This window comes from Cajanus cajan, chromosome 5 (genome assembly GCF_000230855.2).
Source record: "Cajanus cajan strain Asha chromosome 5, NIPB_CcT2T_4, whole genome shotgun sequence".
NCBI classification, from domain to species: domain Eukaryota; kingdom Viridiplantae; phylum Streptophyta; class Magnoliopsida; order Fabales; family Fabaceae; genus Cajanus; species Cajanus cajan.
Window position 1 is genome coordinate 69,784,040 of NC_138521.1, and position 15,575 is coordinate 69,799,614.

The 15,575-nt window shown below is 26.1% G+C and overlaps 2 protein-coding genes across 2 annotated transcripts; one reads left to right on the plus strand and one right to left on the minus strand.

Moving 5' to 3' along the window:
* Window positions 1-7,975: 7,975 nt before the first annotated feature.
* LOC109808073 (stress-induced protein SAM22) lies at window positions 7,976-8,918 on the minus strand. Its single transcript, XM_020370895.3, has 2 exons — window positions 8,657-8,918; window positions 7,976-8,493 (listed from the first exon to the last, which is right to left on the minus strand). Exons 1-2 carry the CDS (start codon window positions 8,835-8,837, stop codon window positions 8,201-8,203), a joined length of 474 nt encoding a protein of 157 aa, XP_020226484.1. The 5' UTR covers window positions 8,838-8,918; the 3' UTR covers window positions 7,976-8,200.
* A 5,662-nt stretch (window positions 8,919-14,580) lies between these two features.
* Window positions 14,581-15,575, plus strand: LOC109794423 (pathogenesis-related protein 2). The gene is made up of 2 exons (XM_020353865.2): window positions 14,581-14,856; window positions 15,062-15,575. Exons 1-2 carry the CDS (start codon window positions 14,676-14,678, stop codon window positions 15,352-15,354), a joined length of 474 nt encoding a protein of 157 aa, XP_020209454.1. The 5' UTR covers window positions 14,581-14,675; the 3' UTR covers window positions 15,355-15,575.

Sequence of the window (15,575 nt, forward strand, 5' to 3'; positions counted from 1 at the left end):
GCTTCTCCTCAACAACCTTTTCTTTTATTGTTTTTTTTTATTCACAGTTTATTCTTCTTTATAATACTAATTATTTGTATATTATAAACACGTAAGATTCACCTAATCATAAAAGAGTTTGAATAGTATGTTACAAAAAGTCTTAAATTTTAACTTTATTGTTAATATTGTATAAAAAAATCATCTATATATTCTCAAGCTTTAAATCAAATAGGGTCGAATTGTTCTGATTTAAACAAAGTTCGAATTGAACAAATTACAATTGCGTTAGATATTTTTTAGTGATACTACAAATTTATAATTTGATTCTTCCTCACTTGCAGACAATTCTACAATTTGATAGTTACTAGTTCCTACTAAACCACCCTTGTCTCGTTTATGCGAATACAAGATGCTTTGTTCCCTTCTCATTATTCTTTTCTAACAATTGAAGCCCTAATCCTTAAAGGGGGAAAGAAAGAGCTATTGTTTCGTTTCATGTGTTGGTCATTTTATTCTTCAACTAGTTGGTGCAAGGAAATACTATAAGAAATACTACTCCCATTTTTATATATAAAAAATAAATACATAATTCATTAAATAAAAATAGCTTAATTAATTAATTGTAATTAATGATATTATAAATCAAATCTTTTATTTTAAAAATACTCATAAAATTAAATAGTGTAAACAATAAATTTAATGACACTACTCAAATTAAGAAATAACTTTTTGAACCAAGAAACATGAATTATAATGTTAGCAAGTTAGAGCTAACTTAATTTTTAAGCGGAAGCCAAATTACATGCAAACAATTTTTATGAGGAGTATCTTTTATTTTAAATTAAATGGGAGGAAGGGTCACACTAAGAATTTATATATATAAAAGGAGTGTTAAAACGATACTGATATAACTTTTATTAAGTATTACATCGTTTAATAATTTTATATTAAATGTAAATTTTATAAATTTAACTGTTAGATTGAAAGTTTTTTACTCTTAGATTATATATACAAAAATTTATATTAATTCAAAATGATTTGATACTTCATTCTTATAAAACAAAATTGACGTAATATATACATTTCAAAATATAATAAAATATAAACATTTTGATTACTTTAAAGTTGTTGTTCAATTTTAACAAAATTTGATATAAACATATAAAGTGATATGAACATTCAATCTAATAGTTGGATTTACAAAATTTACATTCAATATAAAATTATCTTACGGTGTAATACTTAGTAAAAATTACATCGGTATCGTTTGAACCCTCCCCTCCCTCTCTCTCTTTTATATATATATATATATATATATATATATATATATATATATATATATATATATATATATATATATTAATTTTTTAGGTAACCACAATTATCCATAACTACACAAGGAACAATCCCTAAATGTTAATTATATAATAAATACATTTATTTCATAAAAGGAAAGTAAATGACCCATTAATAAATTTATAATAAATTAATAAAATAAAAAGAAATCATCAATTAATATATTTAAAAATAGACATAAAACTTTTATTTGTTTCTTATATATAAGAATATAGATCATACTTTTCATAGTCACTATTAATAATTTTCACCATCACATAACAAAGACACTTCTATATATAAGATTGAGTAAATTATACCAATACTTCTTAAAATTTTGTAAGATTACACACACTTTTTTTTTACAATAACCTCCCTTGAATTACAATGTAGTATTTTTGAAACAATTAAAGATGTTCATGTTATATAATATTTTTTAAATAATTAAGAAGTTAGTGTAAGAGTAGAAAAATGAAGGTGTGTAATATTTCGCGAAACCTCGAACAGTATTTATGTAATATTTACACTAAGATTTTTGTTTAACTTTCTTTAATTTGCAACCTATTACAATCGGAGGAAAAGAAACAATAGGCAACAAATTTAAGTAGAACAATAAATAATGTCAAAAAATATATATACAAGACAATCAAATATACTTTTATTTGTATTCAAAATCTTTAAGAATTGAATTTATGAGCGTTTATGTCCCATTAAAAACATTTGATATGCCCGTTACAAACTAAGCATATTATATTATATTATATATATATATATATAATTATGGAAAGTAATTAAACTTTTGATCACCAAATATTTCACTTAGATAAATACCATTGAATGTTTTTAGATTGAATAGTTGTAAAATAACAATAAAAACAATTATAAGAGCACTCCCGTAATAAATAAATAAATAAATATTAAGACCATATTTAGAGTTATATATCTGTGCTAAAATGTGTGTGCATCTCATTAGCATATTATATCTTTTGTTTCCTTTACAAACCATCCTTTCATTCACCAACCCTTGAAAGCAATCCAAATGACTATGTTTGACTATAACCAGGATTTGGTCCATCTAAATAATAAATAAAAAAAGGGAAAATGTAAAGAAGATCGGTTGCGGTTGTAACTAAAAAAATAAAAATAAACAGTTGAATTAGTTATCTTCTTCTATGAAGCAAACTTGGATAGTCTGACTTTTATTTATTTTAGAACTCTTGGAGTAACCGCTATCTAAACATGGATGGCACAAACTCTAATCTTCAAGTTAGTTATCCATAGTAGAGTTGTGCGTAGTTTGACTTTTTAAACAATCAATTCAAACCAATTTGAAACATTATTTCTATAGATAGAATTTTAATCCAAACCAATTTGTTATTTGACAAGATAGAGTTTGGTTTTTGTTGAACCAATTTTGATTCAGTTCAATATAGAATCAATTTTTGAGAGCTGAACTAGTTTTGAACCAATTTTTTAGTGCACAATTAGTTTTTAAACTAGTGTATATTGAGGAGATATCTATTTACTTTATGAGTAAGTTTATCTAAATTTGCTCTATTTAATAACTCATGTTTTATATTAAATTTCAACGATCTAACCGTTGAATTTAAAATTCTTAATGCATATATTAAATCTGAAATTTTTTTAAAAATTTAAAAATTATTTGATATTTCATTTTATTAATTTAAATCAATGTATAAAATAATTTTATGATTATCCATCAATTTAAATTAATGAAATGAAGTATCAAATAATTTTCAAATTTTTTAAAAATTTGCAGATTAGATCTATAAATTAACAACTTTAAATTAAACAGTTAGATCATTGAAATTTGATATAGAACAAAAGTTATTGAACGGAATAAATTTAGGTAAACTTACTCTTGGAGTAAATGGATCTTCCTCGGTATGTGTGTATATATATATATATATATATATCAATTTTTAATTATTATTATTTAAAAAAAAATACAATTACTTGATAGCATAACATTTAACATATATTATTTTTTGTAGAGCATTGTGTAAATATTAAAGAATGGACATTTTAAAATAAGCTTATTAGTATTTTTACGTGTTCTTAATTAATTATGTCAGGACTCGAGAGTTCCTACTTACTAGTTTCCATTTTGTAAATTAACATGGTTATTATTGTATTTACTTCTTTAAATAATGACATATATTAATATAGCATTTTCATAGTTGAATAATATTATTAATTATATTAATTTAGAACTTATATTGATGAAAAAATTGGGTTCTTCACTTCATTGGATGTTAGTCTCATCAATTTTTCTTTAAGTATGTTCCCAATTCTCGTTCTTAATATTTTTTTTACTAGATTTTATTTATTTTTTATTGAGCTATATTAGTCTAAAGCGAAAGTTTAGAATATTTGTGCAAAATAATAAAAAAAAATCATGTATCTTCAATTACTAAATCTCACCTCGATAATAATCAAATCAGTTAAAAAAAACAAATAGAATCATTTCATATCACGTCACAATATTTGAGAAAATAAAATTATAGCATTATATAATTTTTTTTAATTATTATTAATTTTGTCAATAATTAAATAATTATGTTGTGGTGATTTTAGGGCTAATTGTTGAGAAACTCTAAGAATTAAAGAATTTTCATGAGTCTTGAGTGGTTTAGGAGATTTCTTTACACAAAGGTCTAGTTTGACCCCAAGGAGAAGATATATAATGTTTCTTTTAAGAATTGATCTTCATAAATTCATTCTCAAGAGTTCCAGAGAGATAAGCTAGTGATAAGTGCTCTTGAGTCGAAGTTTCCTTCTTCTTGCAACCTTCTTGAGAATGAGCAATCATTTCCTTAGAGATTTGAGTATTTGTTGTTGTTGTTGATTCAAGTCGGTAGAGACATAAATTAGAGCTTGTGAAGTCGTGTAGAGTTTCCTCAAAAGAGCTTGGTTTCATTCTTCCTTTTTTTCTTTCTCCTTCTTCAGATTCTTGAGATTTTGAGATAAGGGGAGCTAGAACTCCATTCTTGTTGATTTTGTTGTGTTATGAATTTGAATTCATTGAATTTTGTGGTTGTGTTGTGGCTGATTGAGGATCTGGTGTTTTGATTTTGAGGTTTTGGTACCTTAGTGAAGATTAGTAGACTTTGAACTCATTGATAGTGGCATGTTGATGGACATGAGACACTTGTGATGTATAATGATTGTGTATGCTCTTGCATGTTGAAATTTGTTGATTTTCAGGTGTGGAGAGCTAAATTTGTGAATTTGTTATGTGCATATTTCACCATCACATTGGGTGCGCCTTTGTAGTGTTGAATGTGGCTTAAATAAGGGATTATCTACTTTGTTCAGGTTAGGTGCAAGATTGAGGGCTTTTGGGTGTGAAGAAAGAGAAAAACATCTGATTTTGTCATGCAGACATGATTCGAATGATGTTGGGCATGAAAGGAGAGAGAAATGTCTCTAATTTGGTGACGTTGATCCCTAATGGAGGGGCGCAGGTGTGACCAAGGAAAGGACTCCTTGCCTAGACAACATCGGACATGAGTCAGGTAGAGACTATACTTGAAATGAAGTTGGATGTGGAATTTAACCATGTCAGACATGATAGCAATAGAGACTCATTGTCTCATCCACATTGGATGCAGGTTGAGTGGCGTCAAGCTTAGACGAGCTTGAGAGCTCTTTGCTTTAATAACGCTGGGCGTAGGGAGAATGTTGTCAAGATGGGTTGCATATTCAAAATGTGTTATTTTTGGCTAAGTATTGAACATTGTATGAGTAATAGAACTTATATGGTGTATGTTGTTGTATGATATCACTTATTTATACATTGATGTATGCAGTTGATTAAATTGTTGGGTATGACATAATTTGTATGTAATACCGTGTTGAGTAGTTGTGTTGAGAATGCTTCAGGCATGAAGTTATATTGAGTTGATTGACTTGGGACTAGAGAAAAAGTTGTTTTAAAAGTTGAATATTTCATTATGATGACATTTTTGTGGTGCTCTACAAGCCTAATTAATTGTGAAAAACCTTTCGCTAAAAGTTGACATTTGAAATGGATTGTTGAGTCCCCTCTAGAGCCCTAGTTAATGTGGTATATGAGCAAAGTTGAGACATGTCATCTATAAGCGATCACAATATAGGAGTCAAGTCGAGTTATACTATTTATAAAGTGATCAATGTTGATCTATATGTATGTGAGTAAGATCGAAGCATACATGTATAAATTGACCAAACTAAGTAAGATGCAAGGTTGTACTAGAAGGGCATAGTATTTGGAGGATAATCAGTAGACTAATCTCATAGGTGACTTAGTTATGCAACCTAATATCGTGGTAGAGTTACATTTAAGCTATTCTACCTTGATAATAATACTAGACTTCATAGTTTAAGTTGTAAAATTCAAAAAATCATGTTGTCGTGGATTTTTATCTAAATTCGTTGTTGATCTAGATGGATTGAAAAGATCGAATTGTTGTTGATTTGATAAGGTCAAACCACTTAGATTACTCACCTATATTGTAGGAGATTTCTTAATTAAAATGTGTGAGGGCACATGTAGTTAATTTGTTGTGCATATGTGGTTGAGTTGTTGAGTTGCGTGATGCAGATGTCATGTTGTAATGTTGTGCAATTTGAATGATAAGTTATGCATGTAATGTGTTGATATCTTATGATGCTCACGTGTTATTTTGAATTGGGATGAGTTACATTATTGTGTTGTTCAAGTTGAAAAACATATTGTGATGTGTCGAAACAAGTTGTTGAATCGTTTATGTGGATATTATAGTTGTTTTACTTTTATACTTATTATATTGATTTCTTTTGAATAGTGACTTATTCTTACATGTCTCTATGAGTCCATGTAGTTGTACTACGATGATCATATTAAATATGAGAGCACAACATAGATAAGTATAAGGAGGAGTACATATGAGGCCAAGTTGGCGATGTTGCTAGTGTTCTTTTGAGCCACTCTAATGTAGTTGGTGTAGTATGTTGTTTGACCGGTAACTTAGGCTCATACACTTTTTTAGTTGATTATTTTGGATTATTGTATGTATGTATGTGAATATATATATATATATATATATATATATATATATATATATATATATATATATTTGTATGTCACTAAATGTTACATTTTTGTAATGTACTCCAATTTTCGTAAGAATTCATCAGGTTATTACACTTAATGATCTAACTACTAACCTTTAGGAGTACATTACAAAAATTGGAGTACATTACAAAAATGTAACATTTAGTGACATACAAATATATATATATATATATATATATATATATATATATATATATATATATTTGACACATAACTACACAAAATTTAACTGTTGATTTTGAATGTGATTTAACAATATATTTCGTATATCACTATAGCATATACCAACATTTTTTAACAATATATCAACATATATTATATTTATTGTGTATGTAAAAGTATTTTTTAGTGACTCATATTATTTTACTATAAGACGTGTATTACTATATGACAATTTTCTTGTAGTGATAAGAGAAAATCTTGATCATAGACATATTTAAAGAAGTTAGAGAAAAAAAATGAAAAATTGAAGATGTAACTCTATTAATTTTTATTTTAATCTAAATTTAATAAATGATAAATGACGTGGCTATTAGTCGACGTAGCATTCATTAAATGGTGGAACAGGAATTATAGACACCTTTAGGAGACAAAAGATTTCATCCCATTAATCAATGATCAACGTATTCAAAACAATACAACTTAATGATGCATTAAAAAAATTCAGTTTTTAAAGATAAAATAGCAATATATGCTAATGATAATTGATATGCATACATTATATATATAATCAAATTAGATCTATATATTTTTTTACTAAGTATTATATTATTTAAAAATAGTAACTTTTAATTATTGTTTTGGATGCATTAATTTGTTGTATCTTTAAGGATATTTCAAAAGGGACAAGTCTGGTGTTGCTTGGCCTCCCTTTTATTATAATATTTGTATATTCACTTCTTTTAATGAGCTTTCAAAGTGACAAATTGGAACGTGGGCTTCTGCGCATGAAAAAAGCCCGCGAGAAAAATATAGAATATTTTATGGCTATTTTATAAATATACTTATATAAACAAGTTTTATATTAATAAAATAAAATAAAAATAATTTATAAAATACACATATATATAAAGAGATTTTTTGAATGATGATTAAAAACAAAATCGAGAACTCAGATTCAAAATAAACAACATCTCATTATTATAAAATATATTTATTTAATAATTTTATAAAAATAACTTCAACAAATATCATAAAATAATTTCGTGACATCACCGTGGAAAAATGTTACCCCATCGCATCATTGTGGAAAAATGTTACTGGTTTTTCCTCTTGAAGTGTTTCCGTTCTTTCGTATTTTCAGCTAGGACGACTACACAGATCACAATGAAACTAAAGTATAAGATCCAGTTCTGGTACACGAAATTGGTTTTAGGTTTGTCAAATTAAAATTGATGAAAATATGAATATATAATATTATTCAATACGTCAATCCTGACCGCCTGTCCTAAAAAAATCTGGGTAGTTCAGAGCATAGACTATATAGTTAACAATAAAAATAAAATAAAATGAAGTGAGCAAAAAGAAAGAGGAAAAACGTAGAAAATCATATATGATGCATCCTTTATTGAAGAAGTGAGATAGAGAGATATTGAGTAGGTTTGAGAATTGTGGGGGCAAAAGGAGATAAAAGAGAAACACATATTCCTTGTTACAAGGGAAGCCAAGGCAACTTAAGCAAGCACAAGCACACAGAGGAAAAGAAGCACACAGGAGAACAAAAGTCTTGTATTATATAAGCAAAGTGGTTTGTGATGATGATAATCAGTAATCAGGATTGGCCAAAAGGTAAGCCTCAACGGCCTTGAAAAAAGCATTTCCCTTGGCTTTCCCAATCTTGAGTTCCTCTTCATCAGGCTTGGCATCTCCTTTGGTGTGGTGCGTCACAGTGAGCTTGGCAATAGACCCTCCATTGGGTCCAGCAACAAATTTTGACGAAAACGTTATCTTCTCTGCTGTCTCTGGCAACGCCACACCCCCAACTACGCTGTAGCTGTATGCAAAGTTCGCTTCATCGCTTGATTCAATTTTGTGCAACACATGCTTAGTCTCCCCATCTGTCCAACACATTCAGATCACCTTAATTTATGTATATACCCACTACTTTTCTAATATTTTAAATTAACATTACGTTAAAACAAATATTGTTTAGGAGTCCACATGTGATTAAGTAAGTTAGTAATAATAGAAATGAATATATATGTTTATATAGTGACTAACCCTCAACTACAGTGAGCTTCTTGATGGTTCCGGGGCCACCGTTTCCTTCAACGATTTCGACACCCTGGATGGCACTAACAACCTTTGGGATGAGGTTATCGGCGTCTGTAACAAAGGCTTTGTAAAGCTTAGCAGGAGCCACTGGGGAAGTGGTTTCATCCTCGAATGTGAAAACACCCATGATGATTGCTCTATTCAAATGGGAAAATAATAGTATACTAGTTTGAGAATATGCTTTGTTGCTGTGTGCTTCTTTAAGAATCACAACCCTGTATTTATAAGCACTAGTCTAGTGCTTTTGTCACTGTGCTTATGCTTGTATTGTATATTCTTAGTGATTACTGATTAGTGTCGAGTGTCAAGTTGCCGACTCCTTCATACAATATACAAAGGTTGTTGAATGTGGACCCACCGGATTTTTTAATTTCCACTACTATAATCTTCTATTAAAATATATGATCATGTATTAACTTTAAATGCTTCTTCTTGTTCGACTACTTTTCCAACAACTTTTCCTTTAAATTCTATCTATATATTTACAGATAGTAAGAGTGAAAAAAAAATACAGTTTATTTATTTATTTCTATGTGGTTTTTCTTTCCCCTATTTTAGAAATTTTGGTGTTCAGAGATTGATTTTTCCGCTTGGATAATCTGTGTAATATTTCAATCACCTTTTTTTTTTCTTTGATGTTGAATATGAATTTTATATGTTTGTCAAATATTGCGATCTTGAAGCATTCAAATTCAGATAAGTTAAATGGCATACTCGTCATGTGTTCAACGATGGCGACTCGTTGCTGTACCTTTATTTGCGGGAAAGGATAATTTTCTATTAAATTATTATGTAGTCATAGAATAGCATAAAAGTAAATCTTTCTACCTTCTCAATTAAGAGTTGTTTATTGGGTTCTTAAATTTAAAAACCAATTCTTATCCGGTTTTACTGTTAAAGCAATTGATATGATAACCTTTAATTTATGTAAAAATTATGATTTATATGACGCGTTCTAAGGGTACAGGTCAACTTAAATGGTTAACGGTAGTATATAATACTTTTGAAAATCATATAATAATATATTATATAGATAAATTAACATATAAAATATTTTTATAATTATTTATTAATTTAAATTAATAAAAATATACAAATTATTTTTTTTTTATAAATTTATAAACTTAATTGCTTCACTAAATTTTTTTAATTTAACATAGTTTAAATTTGATCTAAAAACATAAATTATTAAATGAAGAAAATTTATCAATATTTACTCTTGAAATAACACACATAATGTTTAGGATTTTTTTTATATCTTTTAAGAAATATTTAATATTAATATGTTAATTTTAAAATACTCACATTTAATATATTTAATAAGAGTAATTATGAAATATGAATAACAATTGTTAAATATAAAATATATACGTGTTAAAATCAAACTGAATCAGTCAATTTGATTGGAAAAATCGATGTATTTCGAAACCAGTCCAAAACCAATCAAAAACTTGTGCATAGAGTAAAATTGAACCGATCTTGTTTAAAGAATATTTTTTTAAAAATATTTTTTATGATAATAAAAAATTTATTTAATAAAATTTATAAATTATAATCAAATATTTTGTCTAATCATTTTTAAAATCATTTATATTAATTTATAATTTTTTACTTCATAATATTTTTATATTATATTAATTTGACAATTTTTACTCTAAATACAAAATTGTTATTATTAATATATATTGTTATGTTTTATTAAAATTTAAATGTCAATTGATTTTTTTATATATAATTTGATATATATATATATATATATATATATAAATATATTATAAGGTTATCCAATGTTTATTAATAAATTCTATTTAAGAATAATACATCTACGAGTCCCCCAATATTATTATTTTTTTTAATATGTTCTTAAACTATACATTTTTAATAATTATTAGGTTAGCCTAGTGGCTGAGTGGGGAGGAGTTGAGATAGTTAAAAGCACGATAATCTAGGTTTAATTCTCATTGCGACCATCTTTGTAATCTTTCTTATCTTAAAAAAAATATTTAATTGAGTTTTTAATCATTAATGATTATTGTAATTAAGTTTTTAGAGTCATTAACAAAATAAAGATTGATTTTGACAAATTTAAGAATTTGTAAACGAAATATTAATACTAAATATTAAATTATAAAAATAAAAAAATAATTTATTTTCTTTTATGATTTAGAACTTAGCAAAATTTAAAAAGTAGATGAAGGAAGGAATTACATCATATATTTAGTAGTACTATTCTATAATCACTACTTTCTCGATATTCGTTACTTCATCAAAAAACCTAAAGTCAAATTTCCCCAACTACTTCTAGAAGGGCGTCTATAATTTATCTGATTAAAAAAAAACCAATAGTACGAGTATTTATTAAAGGCTACTAGCCTTATATAATATATATATTAAAGGCTACTAGTGTGTCACTTTCAGTGTAATTGCATAACACTAGTATCCTATTACTCCCATTTTCCTTTTTAAAGTTTAAAGCGTTGCGTTTTGGAAAATCTTTATTTTAATATGTCACTATTTAACTTCAACATAACCTTAATTATTTTTATTTATCTAATTTTTAGTTAATTTATAAATTTATCATGGGAATGAAAATGAAAAAAATTATTATACATTTAATATAGAGTAAACATAAAAAAGTAAAATAACAAATATTAAACTATTATTAAAAATTTATTACTAATATATTACCATGTAACCCTTCATTTGTAAATTTTATATAAACTATATATGTCAATATATTTCACTATTAGTATTTATTTTTTTATAAATTACCAAAGAATATTCCTCATTTATAAAGTATTATAGAGTGTTCTGGTCAAAGGATGCTTAATTGTTAACATAGAGTATATTACAAAGATTGCAATAAAAAAATAATTACATTTCTTAATTTTTGTGTCAAAATCTTACACAGAAAAATAATACTACAAACATTTAAGGTAACTATCTGCATGATCACTTGACCTTTTATTAATTATATAAGCGATTAACAAATGTTATAAGACAATAATTATTTCAAAATTTGTAGGTAAAAATTGTAAAAAAAAAATAATCAAAATTCTGCAGACAAAAGATAACACAAATTAATACAAAGCATGGACGGATCTACATGTATAATAGGGTAGTATTTGCGCCCACTACCAATTTAAGCACACATGTTTTTTTATATATAAAAGTATATTCTAAAAAATAAAAGTTATATTATAATAAAATAAACATATGTGTTTAAATTATTGTATGTATAAAATTTAAGTTTAAAATAAATATTCATTTATTTAATGTTTGTCAAACTTTTGAAGAAGATTAATTATCATATATGCTGAAAAATACTTTTTGATGACAAATCATTTTTTTAAAATTAATTATAATATATTAATGTTCACATATATAATTTAATATATTAAAAAATTAATTTTTGATAAAATAAAATTCGCAACATGCATGTTTACCTTTTGTACTTTTTATTTATTGTATACGTTGATTAAAAAAATCAATATAGTTAAGATTGTAATATTTATGTTTTTATTTAAAAATTTTATTATAAAATATATTTTTAAATAAATTATCATCTAAAAATTTATATTAGATATTAAAAATATGTTTATATCTTAAATAAATTAAACTTTATTTTTATAAAATTAACATATTTATTTTTATGTTTTTATTAATATTAAATTATTATAAAGCAAGCCTTTAGAGTTGAAGTTCTAACTAAATATTTCAAAAATATTTATGACAAATAAATAAGTCATACTTAGAATGTATACTTTTAACAAAAGTTAGACTTAGACCTACTAAATTATAGTATAACTTAGTTTGACCTAGTTTATTTTCATCCCTAATCATAATTTTAAATATAAAAGTTTATAAAAAATAATTATGATATATATTTATACTTTTAAAATTTATATGTAAAATTTTTAATATTACAAATATATGAATAAGTATTGTTTCACTATCTATAATTTTTCGATCCGTCACTAAATAAAGATATCTTAATATAGAGTATATAACTTTTTATAACTTCCACATATAACATTGATTAAATATACATATAACTTTACCCCAATTAATATTTCCTGTGTATTCAAAATTATTAATAAAACACATTTTTTTACTTGAATGATCATGCGTACAAAATAAAAGAGAAAAAATTGAGCAAATAATTAAAGAATTAATTAGGAAATTATGAATATAATTTTAAAAAGGGGAAAATATGTAAATGAATAAAAAAATATCCAAGTGATCAAGAAAAGTGAAAAATGAATAAGGAAAAATGTAAAAAATCATTTAACTAAGTCAGGGGAAAATCATGCAAATGTGTAAAAGAGTAAAACAAAAAACTAATTCAAATGAGAAGGAAAAAAAATATGTGAATGAGTAAGGTAATAAAAAAAATATCATGCAAAGGAGAAAAAAACTTGATGAGAAAAATATTTTAAATCAGTAAAAAAAAATGTTTTTCTGCTAGTACAACGTACAATGTCTCAAGTATTTATTATGATAAACGAAAAAAAAAATTATATATTTAAATATTAAGTTAAAAATTATTAATTAAATTAAAATAATCACATATTAATATCCAGCCGGTTGATATTTCATAATTATCGTAAATTATGGTAATAAAAAAATATTAAATATAAAATTAATTATTATTGAATTTGTATCTTTTACATTACAATCTAATTTTAAATAATATGTATGATAAATTAATTAATTTTTGTGAGAATTATTCAAAAATTTATATTTAAAATGAGTTTTGGTATGTTGGTAATATAAATTTTTATATTAATAGTGTATGAATATTACATTCATTAAATAACTATCAAAATTTGTTGAATTTGTAAGCATTTTAGAAAAATATTTAAATAAATTAAATTATATATATATATATATATATATATATATATATATATATATATAAATAGATAGATATACACGTCTTGTAAGAGTGACACAATTAATTAAATTTTTTGATTCCTACTAATTAGAATTTGATTTTTTTTTTGTTTTATATTTTTTATGCAGCGTTTTGAAAAGAATAGACGATTTGTGGTGGTCATATATTATAAATTTTTAATGGAGGCGTGATTTGCCGTGATTTAAGCTTATGAATAAAAAAAATGCATATACCATTCAGATTCATTTTATATTTATATCTCTATAATATATTACAAATCTAAATTCTCATATTTAACGAGAGTGTTCTCCTGTACCTAAACCCCATTACGCATCCTAATGTCCTATCTGTCCAATATTATAACGTCAATTACAAGCCGAAAGAAATAATTATTAAATTTATGAACCTGAACTCCTAATTATGAAGTTCTAGGTGTCAAAAAAAATAATTAAGAAGTTCTAAAGAATTGTTTTTATATTATCCTTTACAGCAAATACAGAAAACAGTCGCCATCGTTGAACGTGACGTGTTTACAATGTAACGTCTTTGAATTTGAATGCTTCCAAATCGCAATATATTACAGATAAATAAAGTTAATATTTAACATGAAAGAAAAAAAATCCATATAATAGATAAATTATTTTTGATAAAGATAAGAAAAATTATTAAGATGGTCGTAATAAAAATTGAACTTAAATTTTTATGTTTCTAATTATCTTAATCTCTTTCTTACTTAATCAGAGTGATTTGTATAATATACATATTATAACGTGATATTTATATATATTTTTACATTTTTAAAAAAAAAAATCAGGTAATGACTTTCTAGAAAGCATACGTGTGTTTGTGTGTGATTGAAGCAGAAAAAAGAGGCATAGCAAAGTCGAAAAGTGGTCGAAGAAGAGTTTAATACATTCACACCGATTAAGATGCATACTATACTAGCAGCGCCAGTGCTTATAAATACAAGGCTCTAGTTGCTAAGGAAGCACACAGCAACAAGCATCTTCTCAAACTAATACTATTATTCTTCTTCCATTTCATTCCATCTAAGTGATCATCATCATCATGGGTGTTTTCAGATTCGAGGATGAAACCACTTCTCCAGTGGCTCCAGCTAAGCTTTACAAAGCCCTAGTTAAAGATGCTGATACCCTTGTCCCAAAGGTTGTTGATGCCGTCAAGAGTGTAGAAATCGTTGAAGGAAATGGTGGCCCCGGATCCATCAAGAAGCTCACTGTAGTTGAGGGTTAGCTATTATATTCATTAATATTTTCTAATTCATTATTATATGTCTCTAGGATATACTCCATTAAGATTAAGATGAAGTAGGCTATACTTTTAAATGCTCTAAACCGAGATAGTGATCTATAAGAGGAGTAGGAAATTATGGAACATTATAAGTTAATGAAATGAATAAAGGTGTTCTGAATGAATATATATATATGTTGCAGGTGGGGAGACGAAGCATGTGTTGCACAAAGTTGAAACAATCGATGAGGCGAACTTGGGATACAGCTACAGCATAGTTGGGGGTGCTGCGTTGCCAGACACAGTGGAGAAGATCACTTTTGAGACAAAATTTGTTGCTGGACCCGATGGAGGGTCTATTGCCAAGCTGGCTGCCACGCACCACACCAAAGGAGATGCCAAGCCCAGTGAGGAGGAGCTCAAGATTGGGAAAGCCAAGGGAAATGCTTTCTTCAAAGCCATTGAGGCTTACCTTTTGGCCAATCCTGATTACTAGATCCTTAATTAGTTTGCTTTATGTGGGGTTTGTTGCGTGTTAAGTGTTATCCTTTCACTCTTTGCTTCACTTTGCCTTCCAACGAGGAGTAACAAATAAGTGTTTTCTATCTTATTTTCTTTGGCTGCGGATTTGCATGTGAGACTCCAGCTTTGTACTACACTATCAGATCAGTAAGTCATGATAAAGGAAATAAATTATACTGAGTTTATACAATTTAA

Excerpts from the sequence above, each read along its gene's own strand:
- LOC109808073 (XM_020370895.3), bottom strand. The coding sequence starts at position 8,837 with ATGGGTGTTTTCACATTCGAGGATGAAACCACTTCCCCAGTGGCTCCT. Across the intron at positions 8,494-8,656 it reads GAAGCTCACTGTAGTTGAGG|ATGGGGAGACTAAGCATGTG; the intron begins GTTAGTCACTAT and ends TGTGTTGGACAG.
- LOC109794423 (XM_020353865.2), top strand. The coding sequence starts at position 14,676 with ATGGGTGTTTTCAGATTCGAGGATGAAACCACTTCTCCAGTGGCTCCA. Across the intron at positions 14,857-15,061 it reads GAAGCTCACTGTAGTTGAGG|GTGGGGAGACGAAGCATGTG; the intron begins GTTAGCTATTAT and ends TATATGTTGCAG.